The sequence below is a fragment of the Centruroides vittatus genome, unplaced genomic scaffold (assembly GCF_030686945.1).
Source record: "Centruroides vittatus isolate TY-2023 unplaced genomic scaffold, ASM3068694v2 contig_3255, whole genome shotgun sequence".
Classification (NCBI taxonomy): domain Eukaryota; kingdom Metazoa; phylum Arthropoda; class Arachnida; order Scorpiones; family Buthidae; genus Centruroides; species Centruroides vittatus.
The window spans coordinates 62,710-87,095 of NW_027122088.1; the positions used below are offsets into that span (position 1 = coordinate 62,710).

The 24,386-nt window shown below is 31.4% G+C and overlaps 1 protein-coding gene across 1 annotated transcript; it reads left to right on the top strand.

The window, feature by feature from the left end:
• The first annotated feature begins 1,230 nt into the window (after window positions 1-1,230).
• On the top strand, window positions 1,231-21,324 carry alphaCOP (coatomer subunit alpha). The gene is made up of 13 exons (XM_067268390.1): window positions 1,231-1,530; window positions 7,526-7,910; window positions 8,115-8,286; window positions 11,554-11,874; window positions 11,942-12,143; window positions 13,015-13,154; window positions 13,225-13,449; window positions 13,524-13,686; window positions 13,763-13,909; window positions 16,742-16,828; window positions 19,260-19,445; window positions 19,567-19,837; window positions 19,912-21,324. Exons 1-13 carry the CDS (start codon window positions 1,303-1,305, stop codon window positions 21,036-21,038), a joined length of 3,654 nt encoding a protein of 1,217 aa, XP_067124491.1. The 5' UTR covers window positions 1,231-1,302; the 3' UTR covers window positions 21,039-21,324.
• The last annotated feature ends 3,062 nt before the right edge of the window (window positions 21,325-24,386 follow it).

The window sequence follows — 24,386 nt, forward strand, 5'->3', positions numbered from 1 at the left end:
CAGCTTTTCTCGTAATTCATTGCGTAACTGTAATAGTAATGACTTCGGAAGACGACAAAGTTCTTTAAAGCGTGTATCATTTAGCCGAAAAGAATCATCTGGAAGACGAAAAACCGAGATTCATGACGTTTAGTGTTAATTTTCTTTATCTCCAATTGCTCGTGAAGTAATATCATCCTTACACCTAAAATCGCCATGTTCTTTATACTTTCGTTACGTTTCTAACGGCACCTTGAGAATGATCGATAAGAAAAGCTTAGTTATAGCACGAAGCTATCGGAACCGAAAACGAAACGTACGGCTCAGAGTAGCATTTTCACAGTTGATTAAACGCCAATCACGTGGTTTTCGTTAGCTTAACCATTTAATATCCTTGTAATAACATTCTGTGTTGTCAATACTGTTAATTTTTTGTATTTTAGATGCGGGAAATTTGTTAAATGGGAAAATAAATTGTATGTCATTAGACATTTCTAACTGAAAATGTATAATAAATAAATAAATAATGAATTATCGCAATTTTGTAAAAATACAGTAATTTTCGGAGTCTTCTTAACGCTCCAGCCTCTCGCGGGTAGGGTGGGATACCCATCCACGAGTCTAATATATCCGGGACGGAAAAATTCCTGGAGTTTTTGATCGCCGGATTTGATCCCGGTTAAACCAGGGCGGTACGCTGACGCATTAATCCCCTTGGCCATCCGGTTTGCCACGATGAGATTTATAATGACCTCATCACACAGTTTTTTCTTTTTTTTTAAAAAAAAGGCCCATCAGTGACCAAGCGGTTCTGTTCCCCGAACAAATATAGTAGAGTCGTGGGTTCGCGCCTCACCCGGACTGGCTGGCCAGGTAGAGTTTTCCGGGTTTTCTCCACGTTTCTAACGCCTAAATAGAGGACAGTTACCCTTAATAGACTTCCCGAAAGGCATTTCCCCCTACTCTTCGCGAGTAATTTCGTATGGTCAAGCAAAGACATTCCGGCCCAAGGTCCTAGAATACATTGTAGGACCTTGTTTCCGGCCTGCTCTTCAAAGGATAAGCGATTACTCAATAATCGCCATATTAACCCCGATACGAAATACGAGTTTTAAAAAAATCTAGTATTATACTGTTTAATAGAAATTAATTTTTTAAAACTTATTTAACATCTAAAAATCATTTATATATATACACCGATTTCATATTTAAAATTAAAAGTTATAAAATTTATCCAGTCACTCCCTCACGCGTCAATCTAGAGAAGTAAAGGAAGTGATAGACGTGGCGTTAACGAGAAAGCTAGGGCAGGAATAAGAAAAGATGTTGACCAAATTCGAAACGAAATCGGCACGAGTTAAAGGCTTGAGTTTCCATCCGAAAAGGCCATGGATCCTGGCTAGTCTTCATAATGGCGTAATTCAGTTGTGGGATTACCGAATGTGCACTCTGTTAGACAAGTTCGACGAACACGATGGACCCGTTAGAGGAATTTGCTTCCATAATCAGCAACCACTCTTCGTTTCCGGAGGCGATGATTATAAAATTAAGGTAATTTAATTCGTAAGCCACTTGTTGAAACTTACAAGATTCCGCGAAGACTTTCACGTGGGTAAAATTGCACTTCTGAATGAGGAGTTTGAACCTTCCCCAAATCTTACACCCACCTCCTAGACGATAGCAAAAGCAAACGAATTGATTCTTCGCTATTAAAATGTTTACAGAATGAAACAAGAAGCAAATAATTATATCAAAAACATATTTTTCTTGTAAATTGCTTGATATATCCTAACTGGATAGAAGTTACTTTTAGGTAATTTGTATTACCTGAAAGTAACTTAGGTGTGGTGCCCGGTAAGGGTCGATTTACACACAACAGTGACGTGCCGGCACAGTGCAGTAAACATCGATAAATATCACACATAGCCAATCAGAATATTATGTATGACACTTGTATGATTGACAGAATACAGATTGCCTGTCATAGATGAAACTCTGATTGGCTGTGTGTGATATTTATCGATGTTTATGCACCAAATGGTCACTGTGCCAGCACGTCACTGTTGTGTGTAAATCGTCCCTAAAGCAGTTTCGAAGTGGCTGCATAAGCAAATAGGTGATGTAGCCCATTTCAAATGAAATAGTCTGCCATTAGCCTTCTTATCTGGCTGCGTTAGAGCCACACCTTTGGTATTTTGAAGCGGTTTCAGGCATATATATAAAACATAATTTTTGAGGCTTGATATAAGCAGATATATTGGTTGATGTTGGTGGATTAATTAAACAATAAAGCTGGATTAACTATTGGATTAGAACTTGGCTAATTAATTTAATTTCTTACGTTAATGTTATCTATGGTAGCGAACATGGCTGCTCGTCTCTGAAACAGTGGAGACGCATGTTCTAACCCAACCTATTCTAATAAATTACCATAATTATTGCCAACCAAATTATTAGAATAGGTTAGGTTAGGTTAGAACGTGTGTCCCCACTGTTTGAGATGAGCTGCCATGTTCGCTACCATAGGTAACATTAACCATTCCTTAATACATATATATGATCGTAAGAAAAGTGTAGTCTCCAGACAGATGTGGGATAGATGCCAATCTTGAAATTACTTAATATCTGTGTAATTAATTACATAAGTTCTAGCTTGATGGTTAATCTGTTTTTCGTATGATTGTTACTATAATTTAGACTTGCTATTTTATATACAATTATTTAAAATGTTAGGTAGATTGATTCAGAATAACTTCAAAATAAAATTATATATAAACATGATACTATGGAACCATGTAAACAGAACTTTTTATACTACAAAAAGTTAAGTTTTGAAATAAAATGGTTTTATTCTAAACTTCTGAGAGATATTAAAAGTAGGCCTAAGGGTAAGATTATAGCTTTGAATGAGACAATAGTGACCTTTCCATATATGTTGATAATAATCAAAAAATCAAAAGGACAGTGGTCCTAAATGTGACCCACAGTCACAATGACATCATCTTTGGCTATGCTAGTCTTGTGGTTAGTCTTCTATTACTGTAAGTTGGTACTGACAATCATGTGACTCTAAATGTTATCACATGTGATTTGTAATGATATTATTATTATTAAAATATTGTATAATATTAACACTTATAGTATGTCGATTTTCCAAAACCGTGTTTTATAATTTCCTATGATTCTCAAACACAAGACTGTGTTACTATTAAAACACTTTTATTCATTTTTATTAAGATGAATAAATGCCAAGTGTTTTAATAGTAACACAGTCTTGTGTTTGAGAATCATAACTTATGTATTAATATGGTTATATATATAATATATTATCATCACTTGCAGATTAAGGATCTTTGGGGGTCCTGTACACAAAGCTGACTGGCTAGTCTGACAATTGATAATGGTTGCTATGTAAATATGATGTAGAATTAGTCTTATTGATCTGCTGGACCAAAATGTATTCATTTTTAGGACTGGTTTATACAATATGACTACCATTGATATTTTGGTACACTCAAAAATATATCTTCAAGATTTTTCAGTAATTCAGATATTTACATGATGCACTAGAATACAATTTTTAAATTGTTTCAACTTGTGAGCATGTGCAAGAGCATTAATTTCTCTTGAGTGGCAAGAATATGATCTAACATAATTCTGATTTCATCATTGATTGATTACTTCAATTATGAAATTGATTCATTGCTCACCATTATGACTGTCAAACTAAAGTTGCCAATAAGTGACAGGTTTGTTCAAATGAGGTAAATCCATATGTATTGTAATTTTGAGTGACAAAATGTGAGAGGCAGTCATCATGTAAACCAGTCTAGACATGTTCAATTTCTATGCAACACCATTACTAGAGTTTTGGAAAATCAGAGAGAGGTGACACTCCCAATGAGTCATGTGTTTCAGTTAGAGCATTAGACATATATTAAAAGGGATTAAACTAATGGATTGTAAAATAGCATTCCTCACACAATAGATGCAGCTGACCTTTGGGTCTTTATAAACAGAAAATGCTCATAACACTCCTACATATTTTGTGGTGACCTGAAGTTACCAATAGTGACAGTACACAAGGCAGTTGAGAAGGCTCACAAGAGATTAGAAAAGAAAAAGTTTATTGTTTTGTTGACATTTTATTTCAGTACATAGCTACAGATAAGACAGGGCCTAGAGTTTACCAAACTGGGATCTGTATACATGTGCACAGTCTGCACATTTAGTAATCTGCCACTGATTATTATAAATATAATGAAAGAGTACATTTGCATATTTTGCACATTTTATTACAAACAGTAATAAAATGTGTATTTGTGATATATAGCTATATCATCTGTTGTTGGTTATATCATATTTCTTATATGATTATCTACATTATTTTATATACAGTGGAACCTCGCTTAACGAGCACCTCACACAGCGAGTATTTTGCATAATGAGCAAAACAAATTGTAAAAATTTGCCTCGCTTAACGAGCAATGTTTCGCATAATGAGTGATGAGGATAGGAGAAGTCCTGAATTGTGCGCATGCTCCATCAGTCTATGTTCAGCACTTATTCTGCTAGCATCTTAATGTCGCTTGTTATCACATATATTTCCAAACTTGTGTTCACACATATTACTTATAAACATCAACAACCATAGCCCATTATATAATAAACATGCTAAATTCTTGGGCTATGTAAAGGCTATAATTAAATATTAGAAATCAATTAATTTGACTAGAGAAAGGGAGTTACGCTGCCATCTCGTATTAAATTTCTAAAAATTAATTTTGAATTGGTTATTAAATGTCTGAATTAAAAATTAATTATTTATAATTATTAAATTTAATACGAGATGGAAACATAACTGCCTACCTCTATTCAAATTAATTAATTTCTAATATTTAATTATAGCCTTTACATAACCCAAGAATTTGGCATAAGAATTTGGAGTATTTATCAAACATATTAGCTGGCTTTTTTTTTTTTGCTTTTTTTTTTTTTTTTTCTGCAAATCAAATTCTTATTTCAAGATGGTTCATTTTTTGAGTAAATGTTATACATAAAACATTTGAGCATTTTTTCAGCATGGAACGCATTATTGTATTTTAGATTAATTTCTATGGGAAAAATTGTTTCGCATTACAAGTAAGACTCTGGAACGAATTATGCTCGTTAAGCGAGGTTTCATTGTATTATGACACTTAAACAGAATTTCTTCTTTTTTGAGAAATTTTTTGTTAATTTTAAGTTCAGTTTCTTAAGATTTCTGGATCCAAGACTCCTGGGGTCCAAGTCTACTCTCTATTCTTGATTTCTTCTATTGTTTACTAGCAAACCTGGCCACGCGTTGTTGTGGCTCAAAATGTATTTATTATAAATGTATAAAACTTCCCCCGTGGGTGGAATTTTAAAAAATCCCTTCTTAGTGTACATTCTCTTGACGAACCCTATTAAAACGCAATCAAAACCGCAAAAAATTGCATCTAAAATAGTATAAATAGAAGCAGAGTTCTTTATAGTAAGTCTTATTCCTGTCCCTCTCCCCGTGGGGGAATATCGGAAAATACCTTTTTAGTGTATATTCTGTTGACGTACCCTATTAAAACACAAAAAACCGCATCTAAAATAGCATAATAGAAGCCAAGTTCTTTACGGTAAGCCTTAATCCCGTCCATCTCCCCCGGTGGGTGGGGAATTTCGACCCGTATATTATATAAAATCACATGCGTAATTGAATGCAACGTTGTGTCAAAATTTCAAAGGAATCAGTAGGAACAAACGAACATTACATTTTTATTTATATAGATAGATAGAAGATAATCCGCTTTAGTCCATTCTCACAGAAAAGCGTAATGCCTCGCAGTAAAGCAAACTTAGGTTGTCGGAGTTAGCGCCATCTGTTGGACATAAAAGCCTTAATCCTAGATGATATCTTTTAATTTATATGAATGTTTAAGCCTATGTCCACCCTGAAGGTCCATTCTAAATATTGGTGAAAGAATTTTTGAAATCGGATGAGTAGTTTCGGAGATTACCTGTTACAACCAAACTTAGTTACCTCTTTATATATTAGTATAGATTTAGACAGAGATATTTACTGTCATGATTGTTCACAATTTGAAACCATTTATTTTAATTATATTTTTCCAATAATTGTTTCTCTCTTGGTCTTCTCAAATGATATATAGCACATTCAGAAATAAGGTATAAACCTCCTAAGCTGTGGTTTACAATAGTTTCAATCTAGATTGGAGTTTCATATGACAAGGTCAATAGTAATTAAATAAGTTATTGATATGACAGAAAACTGGTAATGTCAGAATTCTTTCTCTTCTGTATATGGTTTATCAGTAGTCAAATACTTGTTTAAAAGTGAGGATTAGTAACACTGGAGTTGTTTAAGCCAAAGTTTATGGCTAGACATAGATTCTGAAATTAATTCATAAGGCAATTTGTAATCAAACTTCATGTAAACAAAAATACAAAAACTATCATCTTTGCTCATTATGTATTTGTGATTCAATTATTTCTTATATATTTGGCATGGAAAAGAAACTAGGGTAGATGTACCAGTTCTGGACAGAAAACAAATTTAACTTAAAAATATAATCACCACATATTCAAATCTGTCCAATGAAACAAACTTTTATTGTTAACTGTTCACACAGTTAACAATAAAAGTTTGTTTCATTTGTGATTATATTTTTAAGTTAAATTTGTTTTCTGGCCAGAACTGGTACTACACTGGCCAAAACTGGTACATCTTTTGTTTAAATGTTTCTATTGTTCAAAAGAGTGAAAATATTTTCAAAATTTTGCAAAATTAAGTGTGATTATAAAATTTATGTAATATTTATATTTTATTAATAAAATTTATTTGAAGTATTTTCAAATTTAATTCTGAAAAGTTTTACATTTATGAGTTAACTTATACAAAATTATTGTAATAATGAGTTATGCTGGTTGGTATAGATTGTTTTAAACATATAAATATGATAGGTAAATGGCCATCGGAGTAAAATTCACGAATCTGCAGTAAAATGTAGAAGTAACCACTCATTTCTTGAAAACAATCATTATAATGGAAAATTTTTGAAAAACGCATTCATAAATTGTTCTGAAAACTTATTTAATGACTTCGCAAATAAAAAACAAATAATTGAGAAAATTAAAGAAATGCCATTATCTTTGTAACTGACGTTTTTAAAAAAGTCAATTACAAAGTTGTACAGTATGACTGGATTTAGTACAAAAGGACTTCTGGTGTATATGAATAGCATGAATAGAAAATGTAATACTAATGTGCATATTAAATGCAGACAGTAAAACATGTATTTCTCCTGTGTTCATTCATGTGTCATTCATTTCTCATGTGTTTGTTTATAAAATGTGTATTTCTTATTTTCCTGTCTTTGGGTTGCTTCCATTACTATATGTTGTGTGTCACTTGCAAGTCAGTGTATAAGGACTTTACTATGCATCCTGCATATTAAAATGCTTGTATATTTGTAAACGTAAACAAATTTCAAATTAAAACACTTTTTTTCAGGTATGGAATTATAAACAACGTAGATGTATTTTTACTTTACTTGGTCATTTGGATTACATACGTACAACAACATTCCATCATGAATATCCTTGGATCCTAAGTGCATCAGATGACCAAACTATTCGCATTTGGAATTGGCAATCTCGTACATGTATTTGTGTGCTCACTGGGCATAACCACTATGTCATGTGTGCACAATTTCATTCATCTGAAGATATGGTAGTTTCTGCATCTCTAGATCAAACTGTTAGAGTATGGGATATATCAGGATTAAGAAAGAAAAATGTAGCACCTGGTCCGGGTGGATTGGAGGAGCATTTAAAAAATCCTGGCCACACTGATTTATTTGGAACATCTGATGCTATTGTGAAGCATGTTTTAGAAGGTAAGAATTTTATTCAAAGATATGTTTCTCATTTATTTCAATAAATTCATAATTTGCATTTTTAAAAGAAATTTCAAAGCAAAAATATTTGAAATATTAATTTTTTTATGATATAAAATAACATAAATTATTAAATTTGTAAGTTAGCAAATATTCTAAGAAACAGTTTCCATATATAAATATTAATTAAATTATTTTGTTTAGGACATGATCGAGGAGTAAATTGGGCAGGATTTCATCCAAAAGTATCACTCATTGTATCAGGAGCTGATGATAGACAAATAAAACTTTGGAGAATGAATGAGGCCAAAGCTTGGGAAGTAGATACTTGCAGAGGACATTACAATAATGTATCATGTGTGATTTTTCATCCAAGGTAATATTTACAGGCTAAATCTAATTCTTTACTCATTTACTTTATAATGTATAATATAAAATTATATGGCATGATTGAAATAATTGTGATCAACTTTTCAAGAATCTTTTAGTAATTTTTAATACAATAAAAACCTTTACTTAGATTGACTGGATTACTATTAAAGTTTAACATGAATATATATATGCATAATCTCAATTTATATGTTATTCAAATAGCACAATTTCAGTTTATCATGGTACTTCAAATATTCTTAAGTATTTTTATTGATAAAACTAATGTTTAGGTATGTGCTAATTATTCTGAGATTTTAATTGTGTTGCCACCATTTTTAACTTACACATTTAAAATAATTGGAATTCTCCATTTTATACTATCTCAACATCACACAATATGTACTAAACATGTCTAGGGTTTTATATCCATGTTATATGGAACTGCTAACAGCTAACGTGAAACCATAATCTTCAGAAAGTGGAATTTGAAAATTGGACTGACCAAAAGTTTGTTATTTTATGTAATTGTTTGAAATTTTATATATCTACTTATGGTCCCAAATAGAACATGCTGAATATAATGGGCTGAATACTCTATTATTGTAAAATAGCAATATATATATAGTCACAATAGTTTTGTATCAGAAAAGATATGACAAAAAATAAATAAATACAGATAATAAACAAGACTTACAAATATTATTGAGACGAGATTATCTCTGACTTAAAGAAAAGAATTATATTTTCATTAATTTTACATCATATATTTATATTTTTATAAAGTTTTAAAAATTTTTGTAATTAAAAATGATATATGTATAAAATAATTAGTTTTATATTTGTTAATAAAATATATATTAATTGGAATTTATCCCTCCATTTCCTGTATAAATGTAGTCTCAATTTACAAATTTTCAATTTATAAGGAACTAATTACTGTGTACATCAAGGGTTAGGTGTATTAACTTTTATATCAGTTTTGATGGTTTACTGGTTAATACTTCTCTTACCTTTTAAAATTCTCTCAAGTAACTAATTATCCTATTAAATGTGGAAGAATTATTATAAGAATCAGAAATAGTTGAGATTTGCTTGATTTTCAAACCTGGAAAATGTCCAATTTTTTAAATTCTAATTCTGATTAATTGTCCCATCACTACTAATTACCTCATATGAATATTTACAATTAGAAGTTTTTTGTGAATTTAATAAGTTATTTTAGAAAGTTCATTATTTACCCTGTTTATTAAGTATAAGTTATTTTAGAAAGTTCATTATTTACCCTGTTTATTAAGTACAAGTTAATCAATCAAAGCATATTCTGAAAATTAGTAAAACAAAAATAAATTTGTAAAACAGGCTTTGAAGAATTAGCCTAATTGCCAATTTCTTTGAAGTATACCACAACAAGTTATCAAACCCTTAATAATTTTTTAATATGTAAATGAAAAGTGAGTTTACCTCCAAATCAGAGATTGATTGAATATAAGAAAAGCAATAGTTTTTAATTAAAAATCTGGAGTATCAGAGTTTCAAGCAAAAGAAAAGCACATAAAAAGTGTTTTACACGCATTGATGATTAATTTCAGTTTCTTCAGGATCTTCAGGATATTTAATTTTGTTTGTAATGAGATAGGGTCATTATTAATTAGTGTAATGTCTTTGGCATAAGCATGGATCTTGGAATGTATATTGTTAAAACATTAATATGTATACAAAGAGCTATGCCTTGTTATATACCACATTGTCTCAAAGAATAAGAATTTACATATCAGGTAACCAAAAAAGTTCTGTCGTTTTTTGTTGAAAGAAAACAAACATAAAAATATATAGGAAATAACACAATTTATTCATTAAAATAACCACCCTCACATTATAAAATAACCACCTTTTCCCAATGGGAAACAAGCTTATAAATTCCATTTTTATAAAAGTCGTGATCTTTAGAGTTGAAAAAGTTCTCTAACTCTGTTTCTATAGCCTCTCTATTTCTGAACTGTTGATTTTGCAGATGATTATCTAGGCTTAAAAATAGGTGATAGTCAGAAGGGTCTGACAATTCAGACCCTTGGATGGGAACCTCTTTTGCACTCTCCTTATTCCCCTGACATTAGCCCTTCTGACTATCACCTATTTTTAAGCCTAGATAATCATCTCCGAAATTGACAGTTCAAAAGTCACATGCCACGAGGCCTAGCATTATTGTGTAGGAAAAGAACACCTTTATGGTTCACTAAAGCTGGCTGTTTTTTCAAAAGTGATTGGTGAACTCGACGGAGTTGGTCACTGTAGTTGTTAGCAGTAATAGTCTGGCCAGATGGTATAAGTTCATAGTGAACAATTCCATTTGTAGTCCACCATACACACAATAAAACCTTCTGCTGATGGATATTGGGATTGCTGTACAAGAGCCACTTCTCATCACAGGTTAATAAACGGTCAAGAAATGTTTCTGTTTGATGGCGATGAAGCAATCCCAAACAAATGTTCAGGTGCTCTAGCTTATTGGCAGGTGTCAATTGATGAGGTATCCATTTGCTGAGCTTGTAAACTTTCCCAAGACTATGCAAATGTAAATGGACAGTTTCATCACTTACAGAGAACCTTTGTGCTAACATCTGACAAGTTTGTGCGGAATCTTCTTCAATTGCAGCCTGTAATTCATCATCATTAATGACATATGGCCACCCTTCTCATGGCGCATCTTTAAGCGACTCATCACCGGAAGAAAATTTTCTAAACCACCTTTAGGTGATACGAGTGCTGATAGAACCTTCTCCAAAAGTCTAGCATACTTTTTGAGCCATTTGCACAGCATTTGTTCCAAGTTTAAACTCATACAACATACAAGCACAAATTATAGAGTTTGGAGTACTCATCTTCAGGTCAATTTTTATAATATTAAGAGATAACGTTTCTGCTTCTATTTATATAAGATGAGTCAGCATTAAATTTTGATTAACATATTGCTGGAATTTTAGTGCCATCTATTGTGTATTGCGTGTAACATTCTTTAAACTTTGTAGTTTCACAAAAATGACAAAACTTTTTTGACCACCTGATATTTATGAAGTAAATAAAAAAAGACCTGAATGTGTTTCCTGAAAATCAAATAATGAAGTTATTAGATAAATGTAATAATTAAAATGATTTTTCTGAAACATTACTCAATTAATGAAAGTCAATATTTAAAATTTTGAAAATTATAACTTTAAATAACAACAGGTTTTTTCTTAGTATTTATTTTATAATTTTTACTGTACATTTACAGGCAAGAAGTTATTCTCAGTAATTCTGAAGATAAGAGCATTCGAGTATGGGATATGTCAAAGCGTACTTGCCTTCACACATTTAGACGTGAACATGATCGATTTTGGATTATGACGGCTCATCCTTCATTAAATCTATTTGCTGCCGGTCATGACAGTGGAATGATTATTTTTAAACTGGAAAGAGAAAGGCCTGCATTTGCTGTTCACGGAAATTTACTCTATTATGTTAAGGATCGTTACTTGCGCAGGCTCGACTTCAACTCTTCCAAAGACGTTGCCGTGTTACAACTTCGAGGTGGAAATCGAAATTCTATTTTCAGGTAAATGATTGTTTTTGAGTGTTTGTTTGAAAAGACTTTTATATGAATAAAATATGAATTATTTCAGCTTATCGTATTGCCCAGCAGAAGGTGCTGTATTGCTCTGTACTCGTACTACCAACATTGACAATAGCCATTATGATTTATATATGATTCCAAAGGATCTTGATTCTCAGAGCCCTGAAACTGCAGAATGTAAGCGATCATCTGGAGTCACAGCAGTATGGATTGCAAGAAATAAATTTGCTGTATTAGATAGAACACATTCTGTGAGTGATGAATTATGTCATTAAGGATATCAAATTTTTTTAAACTTTATAAACCTTTTCAATTTTTTTTTTTTATACATGTATTTTATATGCCTAATAGAATATTGGCATATATAAAAATTTTTTTATTTTTAAACTCATTATCTTGTTATAAAACATTAAATTATATTAGATAATCTGAACAGAAAATAATGCTTGATTATGAATTCTTTGGCATCCTGTTCATCTTTTACTATCGATATTCTGATGTTTCCTGGCGAAAATCTTTGCTGCTTCATCACATGCATCTCTCAGATTGTGAACCAACTTCTAATCTGAAGGAAAGTTGGTTGTGTCAGAAGTTGGTTTGCAATCTGAAGGATGTGTGTGTGATGATGCAGCCCGGAAACATCAGAATATTGACAGCAAATGCTTGATTATATATTTGATGGATTACTTTACATATATTTGACTCTTAATATTTATTATTTTATCTGATTTTTTTTATTTAAATGAAAAAAATCAGATAAAATAAGGCTAAGAAATAATAAAGAAAAGTTTATTTTAAAATATTTATAATTTCTTATGTACAGTCAAATTATATATTGTAAATATTGAAACTTCACAATTTAGATAAGTTTTAACAAAACAAAAGAGATTTTAATAATTTAATTTTTATTTTATTGCATAATTTGATCATGACTTCTTGCACATTTAGAACTACTCAGAGGATAATCTGCCACACAAATTTATCATAACAAGCTACTTCTGTCAACATTAAGATTTTTTTGAAGCACCCTGTATTTATTAACATAGAGAATACAATTTTCAAGGTTTTTATTAGCTTTTTTTTGTATTACTGAATTATTTAGACAACTATCTTTTGCTTTAGCTTGTCATTAAAAATTTGAAGAACGAGATATCAAAGAAAATACAAGCACCCAATTGCGATGAGATATTTTATGCTGGGACTGGAATGTTGCTTTTAAGAGATACTGATGGAATGATTTTATTTGATGTACAACAAAACAGGTAATTTTAATATTTTAAATAAAATTTCTTATTTGAAGAGATTTTAGAAAAATTTTTTTTATATTTACAGACCATTAGCTTCTGTTAAAGCAAATAAAGTAAAATATGTCATCTGGAGTGCAGATATGAGTCACGTTGCATTCCTAAGCAAGCATACTATTACTATCTGTAATCGACGCATGGACATTCTTTGTAGCATTCAAGAAAACACCAGAGTGAAGAGTGGTGCATGGGATGATAGTGAAGTTTTTATCTACACTACATCCAATCATATCAAATATGCACTTACTAATGGGTAAAATGTTTAAATATTTTAAAAATTGTACAAAAATATATTTGTGACTTATATAAATAAAAAATATTCTGTAGAGATCATGGTATAATACGAACATTAGATGTTCCCATTTATGTTACATGGGTTCGAGATACAAATGTGTACTGCTTAGACAGAGAAGCACGTCCAAGAGTTCTGGGCATTGATCCCACTGAATATCGTTTTAAATTAGCTTTGATAAATAAGAAATACGATGAAGTAAGAAATAATTTATTTTTAAAATAACTTATTTATTGTTGTTGTTGTAGTTGTTAAAATTAGAAATTTTTTTTAGGTTTTACACATGGTACGAAATGCAAAACTTGTTGGACAATCTATCATTGCTTACTTGCAAAAGAAAGGTTATCCAGAAGTTGCATTACACTTTGTGAAGGATGAAAAGACACGTTTTGCTCTTGCATTAGAATGTGGAAATATTGAGGTAATTATTACTTTGTTTTAGATTGAATACAAATATTAAAACCATTTTAAGAATTGTTGCTTTGAAATAAAGGAATCTACAAGTTACAGTTTGTCAAAGGAAAAGTCGTAACTAATCAGAGTTTCTTTGATGATGATAAAAAGAACATAAAACAAAAGAATTAATAGAATGAAATAAATAAAGATGTACATTTCAATATGTAGTAAAACTTAACAAATCATTTCTAGTTGCTGAGTGGATAAAACTACTAGTAGTAGTTGGTTTTGGGTGCACACTTCACCAATAGATTGGCCAGGAATTTTCTGGGTTTACTTTGTTTATAACACTTAATAGAGGCCAGTTTCCCATAGAAAGTCTTAGGAGGCATCCTCTCTTGGCAGATTACCCGCACGTGGCATTGCCATATCACACATTTATATCGAATATTCATATAAATGATAACAAGTTTGTCTTTATTACAAAGTTTAACAGTAATTTTTCTGCTAAGTTATTTTTTTTTATGAACTTAATTTAAAATTAATGCTCAATGTAAATATAAATGAAATTAAAGCATGACTAAATAAAGAAATAATGTTTGAAATAATAATGCAATTGTGAGAAAGTCATATATTCTCATGGATTGAATTGTTATATAGCACTATTATTTTGAACAAAGTATAACCTAAACTAGTGAACTGAATAAAATGTCAGGAATTTGCAGACGTTTTAGGTTTATAACCTGAAAGTCTGCAAATTCCTGATGTTTTATTCTGATGTTATGTCTGACTTAAAAATAGTGCATAAATTTTTTGCAGTTTTTGAATTTAAATTTTTATTTATTTATTTGTTTTTTTTTTGCACTTAAATTATTTTTAAACAATATAAATTATGAATCTTGTATATATGTAAACGTACACATTTTACAATTACAGTAGAGCGTCGTTTATCTAAAAGCCGGTTAACCAAAAGCTTTCCAGTCGGACTGTGTCATGCTGAATCCAATGTTTTTGATACTAGATTAACTTCTAAAGTATAATTTTTTTGTTTTTATATTTTTCAATATATTTTGTTTGCACAAAATAAGGAAATAATTTTTAACAATACAATAGCCTTGATGATTATTATAAAAATTTTCGTTAGGCTTAAAATTGATGAAAATTTAACATGAAGCGACATGCAACAGAGAAAAATTTCAACATCAGATAGGTTAATATATTTTTTTGTACATAATCGGTTATTTGAACAATCCCAGTTTCCAATTGATTCGGATAAACGACGCTCTACTGTAATTGGATTTTAGATTCAGTTAGAATTTTTTTAACTTATTAAGCTGTAAGCCTGTGGTCACCAATCTATAGATCACAAAGTCAGTTCATCCAGCCTGTTGCCACACACTGCCACAAATGAGCTAAAATATAATTATGTGGAAATATCATAGATTGTAGTTAAACTTACAATGTAAAAAAATTTAAATAAGTGTAAGTAGAAATGTCAAAATTAGTCCAACCTGATTTTTGCAACTGATAATAAAATTTTTAGGAAAATCAGTGAAATAAAAAATTTGGCAACATTTTGCAACTTTCGATATCAGGGTGACTATGCAGACACAAATTTAGTAGTGAGTGAGAAGTTGTGAGTGATATAGTTCTCACAAAGGAAAACCATGCACAAGCGAGAAGTGAGAAATATTGCTGGTGAGAGTGAATTTCTGGTTCCTACACATATCTGACAGGGTTTGGTATTTATCTTGTCTTGCCTCTTCTTGCTTGCTCGGAAAATTTGCTCACTCGCATCTGCATAGTCACACCCTCAGAGCACTTTTTGTATAAGTATTTACAATGAGGTTTCTAAGGAAGGCGATTATGAGCTTGCTGCAGCCATCATGTTTTTGTGTGTGTGTATTTAGTTTGCTGTATTGAACAAAATGGTTATACAGCCCGTGCTTACATTCTCTGTTATCTGGCCAGCTGTGAAAAAAGTTTGGTGACCACTGCTGTAAGCATTTAAAACCATTGGTATATTATGGTGTATTTGCATTAATAATAAAATATTCAAAATATGATTTATTTAACTGTTTCTAAATTTGAGCAAAATCAACATAATTACAAACTTTTCTGATTTTTTTTCTTTTCTAATATAAGTAAGTTTGATATGACTAGAATCAAGCATTAATCTAACAACACATCTGCTGTACCCATGCAATGCCTTATCTGTGTGCTAAAAAATTTTTCTTACATTTTGTTTACTTATTATGTGTGTTTAAAAATTGTATAAAATATATTATGTGTGTTTAAAAATTGTATAAAATATATTTGTGGAAGTACAATAAACAGCAAGCTTTTACAATGCTTGTGAGACAAGTCAATGCATGGTGTTACAATGTTCACTTGAAGGCATCACTAGCATGTGAACATGTTAATATTGTAAATTGCAGCTTTTACATCTTAAGTTTTATATTTGATGAATTTAAATTAATATAGAGCAGTGGTTCTCACAGTTGTCAGTCTGTTCCACATGGAATCGCAGTTGAAACATAGACTAATTACGCCTGTGTCCATCTCTTTTCCTGAAAATCATCTTAGATAAAGATAGTGTACTAATAATATAGAATTTATTTATTACTGGATTTCTGTACTTGAGAAAAACTACTTTTAGCTTGAAGAAAACCACACATTTTTTGAAAATATGTGCATTAATATTCAAATGAAAAGCATAAATAATTTTAGACTTAAAACTTTTAAAGATTAATTAAAAACTGAAAAGTCTGCTATTGGTTTAGGTAATAAACAGAATTATATTATAATATGAATTTAAATATTTCTTACAAATATGTAACTTTGTTTTTACTTATAGGTTGCATTAGATGCAGCTCGTACTCTGGATGATAAAGCTTGTTGGGAAAAACTTGGAGAAGCAGCATTATTACAAGGCAACCACCAGGTAATGTTCAATTTTTATATATAACTTATTGAAATTATTCTGCTAATAAATGAAACAATTTAATTATGATGATGATGAATTTACAAGGGTTGTATACTGGAACCTCACTTAATGAGCATAATTCGTTCCAGAATCCTACTCATTAAGCGAAACAATTTTTCCCATATAAATTAACGTAAAATACAATAATGCATTCCACGCTGGAAAAAATACTCAAATATTTTATGTATAACATTTATTCAAAGAAAATTATACAATATACATTGTTAAGAAGCATGAACCATCTTCATCTTTCTTTCTAGCACGGAATGAACCAACCTAGAATGCGAATTTGATTTGCAGAAAAGAAAAAAGTCACCTGATAAACATGCCAAACGATATGATATGCCAATTTCTTGGGCTATGTAAACACTGTAATTAAATATTAGAAATTAATTAATTTGACTAGAGGTAGGCAGTTATGCTGTCATCTCATATTTAATGTAATAATTATAAATAATTAATTTTTAATTTAGACATTTCTAAAATTTAATTTGGAATTGCTCATTAAATTTAATACGAGATGGCAGCATAACTCTCTTCCTCTAGTCAAATTAATTGATTTCTAATATTTAATTATAGCCTTTACATAGTCCAAGAATTTGACATATTGTTTGGCCTGTTTATTGTATAACTGGCTATGGTTGTTGATGTTTATAAGTAATGTGTGTGAACACAAGTTTGGAAAAATGTGTGATCACAAGCGACACTAGATGCTGGCAGAACAAGTGCTAAACACAAACTGATGACACGTGCGCACAATCCAGGACTTCCCCTTTTCTGGTCACTCGTTATGCGAAACATCGCTCATTAAGCGAATCATTTTTAACAATTTGTTTTTGCTCATTATGCAACATGGTCATTAAGCGAGGTTCCACTGTATTCAAATAATTTAGACTAATCTACACTATGTGATCCTTAATGGCGGTCACTTTCAGGTTATACTTAGCCCATTCTACATATAATCCCTGGAAGCTAGTGCACTGCTGACATCTCTCTGGTAATTTTCATATTGTGTCATGAAATTGTTTTGGTGTCTCTGATACGCAGTCCCTGACAGCATGATGTAAGGGTTCACTGTCTGGAAATTGGTGACCACACAGGAGATTCTTTATCACATCAGATTGGAGAAATAGGATGGGTGTGGGAGTATGACGAATCCCAGTGACTAACTCAGCTGCATTCTGTAGGCCAGTGTGTACCTGTCACCCAGTTTAACGCAGTTGCATGTGAAGGAACACCATTATCATATACTGCCCCTAAATGCCTAAGAATATTCACAGCATTCTCACCTTTTTTCATGTGAACCATGTGGTCCATCTCTGTCCATGGTTGTAGTTCTAAATAGTACCCCATCCCTATCATGATATTGGTGCCATCCCATGGCTACATGTCCTTCAAGGTCAATATTGTGATTACACCAAGTGACAGTCCAATGCTACATACTGGGTTGAAATCATAGCCATAGTCTAAATAATTTGTATATTACCTCATATATACAGTGTTTCAAAAGTGATCATCTATTTTGCAAAATAATAGAAATTATAAAAAATTATCTTTCAGACATGAAAGTATGTACTGTAATTGTAGCATCTGACAAAAAAAGGTCTATAAACCTTTGATTTAGTCAAAACCATTATTCCAGTTTAAAATTTTCTTAAAATGTCCATAATTTCAACTCAAAAGTTACATTCACAATAGTTGTCCAACTGTCCTTTTCCAGTAGTTTGTTATAGTTAGCATACTTATATATCCAATAAATCCATACTTGGTTATTTGCTTAGTAATGATAGGCATTTAATGAGATGAATTCATTTTGCTTCAGCTTAGATTTTTATATTTACTTTGTTATAAGATATAGTATGATTATTACTCATTAATTACGTATCATTAGAGTGAAACACAGCATATGTTGACTACATAACATTAAACTAATAGCTATAATTTGTCTTCATAAATTTAACATAAACAGTAAAGTTGTAGCATCATTTTCCATCCTCTCCTATTCTGGTCAGCCCCTTTGCAGTCGAAGCCTCTTGTAATGGATGTAATTGTGATAGGCCTTTGATATTATAATGCTTTTCATTAATTAATTAATTAATTAGTCAAATTATTATTCTTGTTAGTTCTCAAGAAGATACTGTAATTTTATAATAAAAATAAGAATTATTATTTTTGTCTGGTGACAAAGTACAAGTTAAATATCTAAAAATCTTTCTAATCCAGATTATTTACTTAATTATATAAATTATGAATATACTCACACAGTTTAGAAATTTTATTTATTTTACAAGCCAAATGAATTTCTAAATTTATATCACTTAATTAATTACTATATACAATAAAAAATAATTTTAGTGAGTAATTGTTTTGCACATTAAATTTTTTTCAGGTAGTTGAAATGGCATATCAGCGTACAAAAAATTTTGATAAACTGTCATTTCTCTATTTAATTACTGGAAATTTGGAAAAGTTGAGGAAGATGATGAAAATTGCCGAAATTAGAAAAGATACCAGTGGACAGTTTCAAAATGCTCTGTTTCTTGGTGATGTGGTTGAAAGATTAAAAATTCTTAAGGTATGTTTCATGATTAAAACATAAAAGAATCATATATTAAGTGAATGCTTTTATGCTATTCTGCATGTTTTAGCATATATCAAACATTTTACATGTATTTATTTAATCTGTTTGTTTTTAGAATTGTGGACAGACATCAGTGGCTTATCTAAGTGCTGTAACCCATGGTTTACATGAGGAGGCAGAAGCACTAAAAGCCAATTTAGAATCTAATAATTTACAGCTTCCACAACCTGATCCAAATGCAGTATTACTACAACCACCTTGTCCAATAATGCAATGTGAAGAAAATTGGCCCTTGTTAAGTGTCTCTAAAGGATTCTTTGAAGGAGCCATTTCTACACGCAAGACTGCACTAGCAGCTGAGTTGACAGATGACGGACTTCAAGAAGGTAAGCTTTTCTAGTGACTGTAAATAATTTAGACTGGGATAGCCATAATTTTAAAACTGTTCCATATGTAATAGATTGGGGAGCTGATACTGAGTTATTGATTGATGAAGAAGGTGGAGGAGAACCAACTTTAGAAGATCTGAATATTGATAAAGATGATGCTGGTGGATGGGAAGTGGAGGATGACTTAGAACTGCCTGCTGAATTGGAACCTGTTGCAGCAGCTGCTGGAGAAGATGGCTATTTTGTACCTCCAACTCATGGGGTTTCTCCTTCTCAGTTATGGGTAAATAATTCTAAATTGGTGGTTGATCATGTTCTCGCAGGATCTTTTGAGACAGCATTTCGCTTATTACATGATCAAGTTGGAGCTGTAAATTTTGCTCCTTTGAAACCACTTTTCCTTCTAACTTTTACCAGAGCACGAGCTGCATATCAAGCTTTACCTTATATTCCCACTCTGCATACATATCCTCAACGTAACTGGAAAGAAGGTAGTAGTAAAAATTCAGCACCAGCCATAGGATGCAAGCTGAATGATCTGATTCAACGTCTTCAGACTTGCTATCAACTAACAACTTCTGGAAAATTTCAAGAAGCCATAGATCGATTTAGAACTCTCTTGTTAAATGTTTTATTGCTGGTTGTAGAAACAAAACAAGAGATAACTGAAGCACAGCAACTACTAGAAATCTGTCAAGAGTACATATTGGGACTTGCACTAGAGTTAGAACGTAAAGGCCTTCCCAAAGAAACCTTGGAACAACAAAAGCGAACATGTGAAATGGCAGCATATTTCACACACTGTAATCTGCAACCCATTCATCAAATTCTTACACTCAGAACAGCGTTAAATTTGTTTTTCAAGTTGAAAAATTATAAAACAGCAGCATCTTTTGCCAGAAGGTTATTAGAATTGGGTCCAAGACAGGAGGTTGCAGCACAAACAAGAAAAATCCTGCAGGTGTGTGACAAAACACCAACTGATTTGCACCAGTTACAGTACGATGAGCATAACCCTTTCTCTCTTTGTGGGCAAACCTATAAACCAATCTACCGAGGAAAACCGGAAGCAAAATGTCCACTCTGTCAGACAAGCTACTTTCCCGAATTTAAAGGTAGCATATGTAGGATCTGTAACGTGGCCGAAATTGGCAAAGATACTTTGGGATTACGGATCAGTCCGTTGCAATTCAGATAATTTTTTCATTTGTTCATATTTTCTTTTTAGATTTGTGATAAAATCTGAAAATATTATCATCTTACAATGTATTTTCATATAATAATGGAACAAGTTGGTTATTTATGATTTATCAGAAATTTTTATAGATGTATATGAAAGGTTTTTGTTCATTAAGAAATATAAAATATTTATGCATTGAAATTGAAATTGAAAATTAGAATTACAGAAATCTTTTATGGCTATTACTAAATATTTCAGTATAAATTTACCTGTAAAATAAGTAATTAAAATTAATTACACAGCAGTTTTTAAACTTGAACTCTTTTGTTAAAGAAATGACATATCATTCTATAATTATTCTTATTCCAAAATTAGAAACTATTCATCTTTATATCATTATTCAGTTTTGTTCTCAGATAACGTTAATTCTTATCTGTTTTTCACAATACATCGGTTACTCTTACTTGACATCATTATATTTTGAAATGCTTAGACTAAATCAAAATCTTAACCACAATATTTAAGGTGTTCCTCTCAAATGTCTTAGTTTTGTGTATTAATTTTGAGAAAAATGTGAATATAGTACTGAAAATAATGGTAATAGAAAGTGCATCTGAAAAAGTTAATTAGTAGATTAAATCAGTACATTTCCACATATGCTTCTGATGTGAGAAGTACATAGGCTGTTTTTTTTTTTTTTTATTCAATCTTCAATGGTCCATAAAAAAAAAATGGGTAAATAATAAAATGAATTTATTACCAAAAATTAGGTACAGACATGGTTACTTTTCAACATAATCATCTTGAAGATTGAGGCATTTGTCATATCTGTGGATGAGCTTTTCCATAGAATGTTGCCGCCAATGACTTGAGATGGGCCCTAATGTTGTTTTGAAGATTATCATTAGTCTCAGACCTCTGCCCTCCTAGCCACTTTTTCTGTTCAGGAAAGGTGGAAGTCACTCAGCACCAAATCGGGGCTGTATGCTGGGTTTTTTAAGGTGGTGAAGACTTCCACCCAGCTTGGAACTTTTTAATGTGTGAAGACCTCTCCTGAACAGAAAAAGTGGTTAGGAGGGCAGAGGTTCGAGACTAATGACAATCTTCAAAACAATGTTAGGGCCCATCTCAAGTCATTGGCTTCAACATTCTATGGAAAAGCTCATCCACAGATATGACAAATGCCTCAATCTTTATGATGATTATGTCGAAAAGTAACCATGTTTGTACCTAATTTTTGGTAATAAACTCATTTTGTTATTTACACTTTTTATTTTTTTATGAACCATCAGTTGAAAAAAAAACTGCCTTCGTACATTAAAATGAATACTGCATCCTAATGTAGCCAGTCTGTTGAAAGTCATGCTGTTGATATCTGTAATTGTTAGCAGTATGGCACTTATGTAGCATACACATGATCCTTTACACGAAGAAAATGTTCAGAGAGATGTCAGGTGATTGGGTGGGCCAAGAAATGACGCCCTCGGTGATCTAGTGAGGCAGTAGAGGTCCAGATTGCCTTTTCAAGCATATGCATGTGAAACTTGGAGTATTGATCAACATTATCTGGCATTTTATTCACCTGTCTGAACAAATAGATTTTATAGAGCGGTTTAAAACTAAGGACATCTAAGAGGAATACTCTACATAATCAGGAATTCAGACTGTTCACTTATATATTTTGTTCTCGAACATTTTACTTGACTTTGTATATGAACTTATTAGGTTAAACTGCATTTTGTGTTAGTAAAACAAATTAAAGTGAAGTTAATAGTATATAAAATACAAATACATAAACTACATGAGTATGAAAGACCCTCACAGCCAATTTATACATCATAAAAATATTTGACACTTTGATCTTTTAAATTATAACATTAAACTAACTGCCAAATTCAGGAAACTAAAGCTGTTACAGTAGAGTCGGAATCAATTGGGGACTGGGGTTGTTCAGATTAGTGATTTGTTCCGATTACCGATTATGTACGAAAAAATACATTAACCTGTCCGATGTACAAATTTTTCTCTGTTGCGTGTCGCTTCGTGTTGAATTTTCGTCGATTTTAAGCCTAACGAAAATTTTTATAATAATAATCGAGGCTATTGTATCGTTAAAAATTATTTCTTTATTTTGTACAAACAAAATAAGTATATTGAAGAATATAAAAACATGAAAATTATACTTTAGAAGTAAATCTAGTATCAAAAACGTTCGATTCAGCACGACACAGTTCGACTGAAAATCGTTCCGATTAACGACTCTCTTACTGTATTTATTCAGTAATGTTTTTAGTCATTTGATGATCTCTGCTTACAAATAGAAAATGCTGTAAATAAGTTTAGAATATAGTCTAATTTAGAATGAAATACAAAAACTAAAAGGCACATCTGATGAAGATTTATCTCACAATTTTGCATTAATTTATATTGGAAAAGTGAGGAAGTTCATCTTAATTTGAGGAATTAAAATGACCCATTCCAGTATATTTTGGTTAAAATCTTTCATTTATTTTTAGTTTAAAAGTTCTTTATCAGATTGTTCAACAATCGTCACAAAATACTATTACAAAATTGATTCTATAATAATCTGTTATAAATTAATGATGCATAATTATTTTTTAAAAAATTAACACACCAATAACTTTCAGAATAAGTTCAATGAACAATATAATTTTTCATTGGAAAAATTAAATGTTTTTTTGTTTAATTTTAGCATTTAAGAATTGAGAGCTAGATAAAAATAGTTACAGAGCTACACTATAAAGAATATATAGATCAGTTCTAATATTTTTTGTTACCTGAAAGTAATTTGCTATCATATATACTATAAATTACTATCCTGTGCATATATATATATGTATAGGATGTGGCACAAATCTGGAATCACAAGTGTTATATTCATGTTTGTTATTTGTTTATTCATGGTTCTGGATAAGGAGAAATAAATGCAAGTTATTTTGATGGTAGGAACTTGTCAACATGAAGAGTTAACAGGCTTCATCTAGACTTCTCACTAATTGACGACGTGGCCTGTTAAGCTATATGTCGGGCCCCGTCCCTCACCACCCGGTCGCCGCATTGTGGGCCTGGCCGAACCCATAATGGGCGTACTAAAAAGAGGCCCTCTTAGTGCCCACAGGGCGGAAAGAGTTTAAAAAAAAAAAAAAAAAGCCTGTTAAGCTTAGTTCACACTGACCGCGCTTCGCTGGCGAAAGCGAATAACACATCAGACATGACGTCGTTTCCGGCGAATTGTACCATTTCGCAAATCGCTTCGAAGTTCGGAACTGTCGAACTTTTCGCTAGCGAAAAAATTTCGCCACCAATCAGATTCCTTCTAGTTGTCACGTGGTTCTTGTTGTTTTC